The following is a 10,492-nucleotide window of genomic DNA, read 5'->3' as shown; positions in this document are numbered from 1 at the left end:
ATAATAATATATGCTTTGTACATTCCAATAATATAAATGTTCTATAATCGAATAATTCTTTGAAGTGATTCTTCGGGATAATTAAAAATATATCATTCGTACAATTTTCTCTATACATATGGTTTTTATTATTTCATATTTTATATGAATTATTTTTGAAAACAGTTTGCTCCTATTTTTAGTATGTACAATATTTTATGGTAACATAACATAAGCTATTCATTTTTAGTAGGATATTTTTATTCAAATATTGGTGGTCTGTACATCTCATGAAGTATATCTAAGTAGCTACTTTTGAGATTTTTTTTTTATCGTTGACATTGATTTATATACCTACTATACACTATTATCGAATATTTTTATCTACGCCAAGTGGTCGCATCAACGAGTATTATTGGTAGTGACAGCACAACGGATCGGATACAATGTATTGTGGTTGTGTGGGCTTCGAGCAACTACCACTTTTCTTATACTTACATGACCATTAAGTAATACTATGTATTTCCAAAACATTCCAAGTTCATAAATATTTTTATAGTGGCGGCCATAACTCATAAATTGTTACTAATAAATAAACAGTATTTTCATTACATCAAACCGTTTGTTATAATACAGTTATTGTATACCTCCCACTGTGCAAAAATTTGTAATATTTATGTTTTATAAATGTTTTAAGTTTACTTAAAACGTTAAAAATTATTGTAAAACTTACGTAAATTTAACATTATACGAACTGCAAATGTCCGCGAAAATTTACTTGATAATTATGTAATATTTACATAAATATAACAAAATAGTAAACGTCAATTTGATGTTAAAATTATGTTAAAATTCTGTTTCACCAAACATGAAATTTATGTTAAAACTATGTTTTATTAAACATAAAATATGTGTTTTATCGAAACAGACGAAAAACATTATAATAAAACTGCTTATTTATGTTCTAAGAAAGTTTTTAAATACTAAAATATAACATAAATATTATATGATTATTTAACAGCAATAAGATATATCGGATGTATCTCATATTTTACATACCTACCATGCATTTATAAATGGCTATAATAGTCATAACAGATATAGATATAAATCATACTAATTAATTATCTATATTATATCTGTGAACATCAATTAAATTTTTCAGTATGCTATCATTATTAAAATATACCTTTAATGTGTCTCGACTCTTGATTACTTACCTACTAATGTTATTCGTAAGTCCTATTAAATAAAATAGATAGGTAGGTACTTAAAATGCAGATTAACAAAAAACAGAAAACCAATTAGACTTCAACTAAGCATTTATTATGATATTAAATCAATATAAAATATAGATATAAGAAAGAAATATAGATAATTATGGACTAAACATTTTTTGGTATAACATATAGTAAGTAGTTGAAGTTCCACTGTGCTTACAATATTTCATGACATAATCACTGGTTGTAGTTCTGTATAGTGTACAGGCTCTTCATTATTGGGCAACTTAAATGCAGAAGTAGATTCAGGTATTATACAGTACCCAGAATGATCTGTACACAATAATTTCAACATGTTTAGTCTTACACATATTACAACCCATAGTTTACTAAGCCTTTAGGTACCTTACTGTAATAATTAGGATAGATTGAGGTTATTAATTACCTTCATCACTGCTACTGCTTGATACATCAAATATCGTTGATGCACGTTTACATTTGGTCATCAAATGAACCTCCTCATTTTCCGATTCTTTTTCAACTCTTACATGCCAAGCTTTTTTAAAATTATCTAAAATGTTGGTAAATTTTAGATTAGAACAAATTATAACAAAACAAAATAATTATTAAATAAATTTAATTTTTAAAATAAGTGTTTACATTTTTTAAAATATAACATACAGGTTCCATACTACATACTTAAAATAATAATAAATATAAACTTTGTAAACTATTAAATAGATTTTATTTTACATACCATATGTTTTATTGCCACCAACTATTTTAATACCATACTCAAACCAAGTTGGATCTGGATCTAGGGCGTCATGAATGTCAGTACTGGTTACTCGACCAAGTGGCCATTTACATAACCTTACATTACTATTTTCTAGATTATTTGTGTCATTTTGAACTAGCCACTTTGTTGGTACTACACTGTAATCCTTCGAATCCACAAATACCACAATAACCCAACTAACTTTAATCTAAAATGGAAAAACATTCAACATTTATTTTTTAGTTGAGTATCAACTACCTTATTTATTATGCACTAGAAATCTGAAATATAGTAGCAATACCTAATGACTAAACTTGATAAAAAATTAAAGGCACCTATTAGGTAGGTAATATCTACTGTTATAGGCAAAAATATGAAACTGGCTATGCCACTGATAGCTAGGTGCATATTTATTTTTCCAATCTTAAAGAAATGGGTACTTTCTTTGTAACATTATTGTAATAATATTGAGTTTAGATGGATGATTGTTACTTTAGTTTTTCTGATTTACTGAAATAATATAGATATTTATAAGTTATGGAAGAGGAATCAGATAGAAACAATTACACACATTTTCTGGTAAAAAATTGTATTATTTATAACTAGGGCTAGGATTTATATGCAATAAAAAATTGTAAAATATGCATTTTATTTACCAAAATATGCAAAAATAAATTGGTTCTATTTAAACGAGAATTAGCCAAATCGTGGACAAATCTGACAACCATTAAATTTGGACTTAAGGAAAAAAACATGCAAATGCATATAAATCCTAGCCCTATTTATAACTAAAATAAGCAATACAATTAATGAGAAATTTAAATTTAATAAAGAATAAATAAATTAAACTATTATATATAATAAATAAAAATATGTTATAAAAATAAATTATAGGTACGACAGAAAGAATTTTTTTTAATGGAATGTTTTTGGAAGGAAACTTTGAACATAATATACTTAATCATTAGGACAAATAGGGGAAAAAATCATAACTAAATAATCACTATCATCTTGGTTATTCATGAACTGTATTTGTTGATTGTTCGAAATAAAAACTTAAAACATAATCAATGGTTAATGCACATGTATGTTGTCACATATTGACATATCGAGTATCAATATGTAGCCATATAGATACATATTATGGAGGTAGAAATATCGGATGACAGTGCTACAAGGGCATGGCCCGAAAATGCACATTTTGACTTTAATAATAGTTATAATATACTACTAAGTAGGTATTGTATACAGTAATGAATCTTACCTTTCTAGTTGCCATGATACACTTTAAGTCTTAAAACGATCTAAAAACGATGACAGGATACTAATCAGCTGGATACGTGATGCATGTATCATGTATCTACTGCTGTATTGTCGTACTATTGCAAGTAGAAAACAAGAGTCACGAGAAATGTGAACATTCGTCCACAATCAAAAAAACACATTTACTGTTATATCTGCTGTAGAAAAATAATAATTAACGTACGACTGACGAGTCACGAGTGACGACGGTTATCGGTGGTGTTTCTGGGTATTGTTGATAATTTATAATAATAAAACTATTTTCAGCCGCTATTTATAAATTAAAAATAAAACCCATATCTATGGCGGAGTACATAATAATTTAATATATTTTTGGATTGCTATCAACATCAAAAGAACATAAAATTGATATAATATATTATATTCTAAAATAGGTGGCGTTTTTATTATTATCAAATATTCTTACAACGTTCTACTGCTATGTTTATTTGATGTATTTATATTTGGAAATACATACATTCGTTGAATGTTTATTTCGTGTAATAAATATTGATGTTTTTTTTTAACAAATATATTATATAAAATAAACGTTATAAAATTATGTTATTATTGTAACTTAAAATTAACATTTTAAGGATGTTTAAAAACTTAAATTGCACAGTGGGCTATAACAGTATTACCTACCGGCTACCGTGTATAACTGTTAAATAAGTGCATTGAAAATTAATAAATTTAGACGTACCTACATAATGCAATTTTATTTTTGTTCCTTGATATTTTGTCTGTCAAAGTTTTGAATTGTAGTAATTTTAAATCTCAGTGGTAATTAATATAAGTCCCTTTCTAGAGTTGCCACACTACTCGTTGACTCGCTCTCTGTAAATGCGCCACCATTAGTATAATATAGGTACAGTAAACAAACTGTATCTGTTATATTATTATGTATCTTAAAAATTATGGTTTTTCTTTATTGCAGATATTTTTGTTTCCGTCCATTTTTTGAAACAAACTATACAAGTCATAAAACCCTAATTAGTTGCGTGCTGCCAGATCGACCGACTAGTCAAACTCATGTGGATAATATCTGCAGCAGTCAATTATAAACACATAACATTATTTATGGCCTCGTCTGAAATAATATATCCTCGATGACTCGACCCGAAATACACGAATAGAAAAAGTGTCTCAAACGTAAAGAAAAAAAAAAATGAAAAATAATGAAAAATAATAAAGAAACACTAATGGTAAAAATTAAGTACCTACACAAAACAAGTAAGTCCTAAATCTAGCCGAAGAATATTATATTTAATATAATTATGATTTAAACTGTAAGAATATGGCAGCACTAAACTTTGCTGTTACATCATATAGATTATTTTAAGTCTCTGTCACACACATACATGTATCATTATGTCCGAGAAGTGGGACTTTGCTTTTAATATTCAGTATAACTTAAATGATAGTACTAAATACATAGATGCAAATCGATTGAAAATAAATCGAATTGGTATTTGTACTATATTATTTTGATTGAGAGCGGAAGCTAGGAGACATTCGTATTAACGGATATTTTTCATCGTAATTTTTCCTTTTTTATTTTTTGTAATTTTTAAACCAATATTTTGAAATAGTTGTGTAGTATTATTCATACTTCTTTTCCACTAGTCTATAAAATAAAACTGAACATTTAATGGTAACATTTAATTTTCTGAGTTTTGTACAATATGCAGATCCCACGACCTAATTTTTAGCACATTTTATTAAAACGCAAAAATAACGATAATAATTTTATCGTCATCGCATTAATAAGCGCCACACTTGGGGTGTGACGCAACTGTAACAGCACTCGGAAACTGCGATACGCGTCGTGTTTATAATAATAATGCGCACCCTGCGATGTATATTACAGTCCAATTTCGAGTGAGCAGTTTACGCGCTATAATTGCCGTTTAAAGTTTATTGCGTACATATATACGTCATGTTCGCGCTCGCCCGAGTGTGGGTGAGTGTATGTGTGTAAAATGCACCGTCAATAGTGAGGGGTGGAAACGCGCACAAATGAACCGTGAAATAAAGAAATATTTCCGCTACTCGACATCTCACCAGTGGCGTGTGACGTGTTGCAGGTTTTTGTTCCGTTTTTATCATCGCGGGTATTAGCGCGTATACGTACACATATCTACGTTCAATATACTTCTTAGCACGCCCTGTGTCGAATGACGAAATAGTATAAACGAGTACCTACGTATAACATATGCATTGTGTTCCATTTGAGTGTTTTCATCCATAATTTCGAAAAGTTAAGACTTTTTTTCTTTTTTTTGTTATTTCATAATTCGATGTCATTGCGGATAATATCTTTGAAAAACAAATACATTTTTTTATCGTCATAATTGTATAAGTATTTTTACTTTTTTGATACATTCGTTTTTAATTTTATATTTCAAATCAAAATATTTTTAGGAGTATTTCGATAAATAAAAATCGAATTTCGTAATTGGTTAGTTATATCTTTCTATTACCTATACCAGAGGTATTTAGAGACTGCCATAATAATATGTGAATGTCTATTTTATTTATAGTTATAAAGTTAGCTGGTTAGTAGCTAAAAACATTTTATATACCTCTGACCTTTCCTGAATAGTTTTTGGAATAGAATTAAAAAGTTTAAATAAAGTAGTAAAGTTTAAATGTGAATAATTTATACTTTTATTATTTCTGACTACCGACATACCTTGTAGAAAATGTCTACGTGTGTCGTATACGCTTATTGTTGTGATAACTGCAGTCAGTTGTGCATTTGAGACGAGGGTCGCCTTGGGAATTGTAGGCCTTAGATTTAGTTTACGAATTTATAATTATATTTGTGTAATAATAAAATTGTCAAATTAGCATAAAATAAGCGTCGAGGGGTACTGTCATACTTGGTATACATATAAAGAGCTGTGTTACAAAATTGTAATATCCTCTTCTCTTAAAACGTGCTACTGATTGAAGATTATATTATATATTATATGGAATTGAAAGAAAAAGCTAATGATGTTAGTTAAAAAAAATAGCCCAAAAAATAATTACAGCATGTTATTGAATAATTTTTAGTATTATACATATACCTAATCTAACTTTTTCTTATTTTTCCTTAAATAATTACGTTTTTATTTTTATCACAAATCAATACATTTTTTTTACGTGATGGTTTCATGTATACATTCTAAAATGAATTACACAAACATTATAATAATATGTGCAAAATAACTTTGAAATAAATATTAATTTAATGACGTTTTATCGCTAATCAAAATTCTATACAAATACATTTTTATTAAATCTCTTAATTACATTTTGAAAGTCGAATTTTCGAAATTACTGCGGTCATTTTGCAAGTTGGTTAAGTCGGTATTCAACTATTGAACTCGAATTGAAATACGCAATATATTTTTATGTGTTTTTAAATTAGAAAATCTTTCACTGCAGTAATTTGTTATTTTTATTACAAGGTAAAGAAGAACTATTTCAACATTCTAGAAACAATCCTTAACTTAATATATATTTTTTTTTTATACATTAAGATATGCGTTCTCCGCGGTAATAATCGTGATTACTGATTCTTATATAAAATGATCTTAGAATTTGTTAATTTCAAGAGTTTCATCAATAATATGAATTATACCTATGTATACTCAATGTAAACTTGATATGATATATTGACAAGTTTCATTACTTCATACTCAAACTCTTGATCACCGAGAAGGCCAATGAGTGATGACATATTATGTGCTCGCGAAATAAATATATAACACAGACTGACCTATTAATTCATAAGCACAAATACATCACCTACTTGTATATGAACTCTGTGTATTTATATTACATATCATAGGTATATTAGTATATTACATATCTGATGAGACATATGTTCTACTTAAATTTGTGTGGGCCTCTGTAAAAACCGTCCCACTGTAGATAATTTAACACCCTTATGCGCATATGCCTAATAAGTAATAATGTATACGTACATCGGTATACATATTATTACAATTGCATTTTACCAAAGCGGTTATCGATATAACAATAATGGATAGACGTATAATGCAGTGCGCTTACCTACGACCTACACACGCCGACCGGTGACGACTTTACCGTCACCGACCACCGTAATATCCGACGCACAATGAGTGTCCTACCTACCCATACAAAATATCAGCACGCGCATTAATATATGACCTAGGTACCTTTCCTGTCGCACAACATGACATCATACTCGTATACATCTAGTTCGAGATTTATGGCTCGTCCGTAAAAATGCACATTACAATATCCTAATATACAATAATATATATAATGTACGCGCGACGCCCCGAAACGTGCTCGGGAACGGTACGGCTTATAAATGTATAGTGACGACCATATCCCCCGGAATAACGGCTCCCTCGAGGTCCGACCGGAACGCCCCGCTGCAGCAGAATTGCGCATCATATATATGTACGATATTATATAATAATTATCCTCCAAAACCATATTACATCGTAATGATCGACGTGACGTATTGTGTGGGTACTCACGTCGTATATAATATAATACACACAGACACACACACACACATATATATATATATATATGTATGTGTGTGTGTGTGTGTGTGTGTGTGTGTGTGTGTATATTATTTTATGATATGCACAACTTGACGCTCACTTTGTATACAACTACGTCGTCGACAAACGCCTCGGGGGGGAGCGTTTATCCCGAATGCGTATATTATACGCACACGACGACGACGATCGATCGACGACACACCACACACGTCGGTTGCAACACTGCGAAGGGCGTGTCCAGCTACTCAGAGTATATAATATGAGTATATATATATTATACTATGCATTATTACATCCAAAATGTCAATCGTACATCATATTATCATATTAGTGGTAAGATCCAAAAAAAGGGTAGTGTACAATATTTTAGCCGGGTAATATAAACTTTAATCATATTATGAACAAGATAACCTATCCGGTATACCGTCAATAGATAGTGGTCAATTGATAGCGCAAAAATAAATAGTGAATAATAGATTACGCAACATTTGATAGTTTCATAAAAAATTTTTAATTCCAATTTTTTCACAAATTTGTCAATAATTAAAGTAATTGGTTGAAAGTTCAAATATTAGTCATGGGAAATCAACTATCATCGAAAAAAAGTATACCTTATGATTGAACAAAAAAACTTAAAACTATATGTAATGATTATAATAATAGAAGTAATGAAGATTATTTACGAGGGATTGCGCATAATTTTCAACTACAAGTTTGATTTTTTTTATTAGGTATTATTTTTTTAACTATTGGTAACTTTGTTAAAATGTATTTCTGAAAACCTATTATTATTCTAATTATTGATATCGTTTATTTGTGAGAACCTATAATTATTAATTTAATTATTGACAAATTTGTCAAAAATTGAAATTAAAAAAAATTTCATGACACATCAATTGCGTATGCTATCAATTGTCGCGCAATTTATTATTCACTATCTATTGACATGGATCCAATCTATCCACCTAACCAACCATCCCCAATAAAAAAAGTCACCCGTTTATTCGATAAAACATTATTCATGCATTACCGATTATCGACGTGACATGACGATAGAAATTTGATTGCTATTGAAGCCGTCAATGAGCTTACAAATCGTGCAAGTCGAATATTATGGTATACTATAAAACCTGATAAAGCTTAATATTGTTATTAGCTAATAATAATACCTAATACCACGATTCAACGGTGCTCGGCCAATATGTATTTTTGAAATATTATTGTGTTTAAAAATTGAAAGTCAATACGTCCAAATAAATGTGGCACATGAGTGAATGAAAAACTTGTCAGGTTGATAAAGGAGTTTACGAAAAAGAATAAAATATTACCTATATTACAGTATGTGTTATGTTTCTTGTTATTTTGGGTAAACGTTCTCTGATAGGTAGTTAAAGTTTTTTTTATTTATATTGAAGGTAAAACTTGCAGATAAGAATGGCGAGTGTGATTTTAAGTCAGCATTATTAATTTTTACAAATGTATGAAATCAATTTAGCGTGGATACAATAATGACACCCACAAAAAACATTAAAAACACATAAGCGTACGGTAAGTAACAAACACTGCAACTATAGAAAAATCTTTAATAAATTGCAACATTGCGTTTTACACCGAGTAGCCATACTTATTTAATTTAATTTTTTTTTATTATAAGACATGTATATATATATATTACAGTAAAGTCCAATTAATCAAATATTTTAGAAAATTTTATATTTTTGTTAATTTTTATTTTTCTCACATTATCCTAGGATATTATTTTTATTAACTTTCAAATGAAACGTTATTTTTGACAACTAATTTGTTACAAATAAACCTACCTAATGACTTCGCTGAAGTCTGATAATGCACGCTATAATATTGATAGGTATTATTATAATATAATAAGACGAATTAATGCGTTACAGCACAACATGACTCTAGTGATATTATTTATAATCATATTAGTTGCGTTGATTGTGTGCACATACATAGCAGGGAACCTCAATTATGTATCTGCTTCGATGAATTTTCGTATTTATTTTTATTTTTATGACGAAAAGATGTGTGTAGCCATTATAACATACATATTATTATTTATTTATTAACGCGAAAAGAAGACGACTTTTTTTTTGACATACATTACTCAAACAATAATAAATATGTTTAATTTATCATTAAACATTTTAATTTATAACGTATAATAGTATAATATTTGTTTGCGCAATTTTATTTAACTACCGTCTCCGGTATTCCGAGAGCGCGGTGAATTGTAAATTAATGATGTTATATAATAAACAAAATTGCGTTTCATATTTCTCTCTAAAAATATGAAAAATATAAAAACTATTAACTGCGCCAATATATTGTAAAACGACCTAGTCCGTCCAATTAAGAGAAATTCGAGTCCTTTACATTAAAAAAAAATTTAATTTTTCAAACCGCAACACACAGGGCTATAATAATATAATGAATTTAACAGTTTTTGGTTAAAACAACGTTCGAATGTTATATGGTGTAATTATAAAAACGATGATGATAACCAGGGTTGTGAATTTAAAGCAATAAAAAACCATAAGACGTGCACGCACTTATGCATTTAAATATAGGGATAAATGTACAAAAAATTCTAAAATATGTGTTGTTATATTATGAAAAATAAACTTTATACAGTTACAATA

General features: G+C 28.6%; 1 protein-coding gene across 1 annotated transcript; it reads right to left on the bottom strand.

The window, feature by feature from the left end:
• Window positions 1-1,327: 1,327 nt before the first annotated feature.
• Window positions 1,328-3,533, bottom strand: LOC112604009. The gene is made up of 4 exons (XM_025352865.1): window positions 3,242-3,533; window positions 1,957-2,185; window positions 1,645-1,770; window positions 1,328-1,532 (listed from the first exon to the last, which is right to left on the bottom strand). Exons 1-4 carry the CDS (start codon window positions 3,254-3,256, stop codon window positions 1,426-1,428), a joined length of 477 nt encoding a protein of 158 aa, XP_025208650.1. The 5' UTR covers window positions 3,257-3,533; the 3' UTR covers window positions 1,328-1,425.
• Between the last annotated feature and the right edge of the window lie 6,959 nt (window positions 3,534-10,492).

This window comes from Melanaphis sacchari, unplaced genomic scaffold (genome assembly GCF_002803265.2).
Source record: "Melanaphis sacchari strain LSU unplaced genomic scaffold, SCAv2.0 Contig117_pilon_pilon, whole genome shotgun sequence".
NCBI classification, from domain to species: Eukaryota; Metazoa; Arthropoda; class Insecta; order Hemiptera; family Aphididae; genus Melanaphis; species Melanaphis sacchari.
The sequence above is the reverse complement of the archived record's forward strand: the minus strand, read 5'-3'. Positions and strand labels throughout refer to the sequence as shown.

Excerpts from the sequence above, each read along its gene's own strand:
- LOC112604009 (XM_025352865.1), bottom strand. Across the intron at positions 1,771-1,956 it reads TGGTGGCAATAAAACATATG|ATAATTTTAAAAAAGCTTGG; the intron begins GTATGTAAAATA and ends CCAACATTTTAG. Across the intron at positions 1,533-1,644 it reads AAGCAGTAGCAGTGATGAAG|ATCATTCTGGGTACTGTATA; the intron begins GTAATTAATAAC and ends TATTGTGTACAG.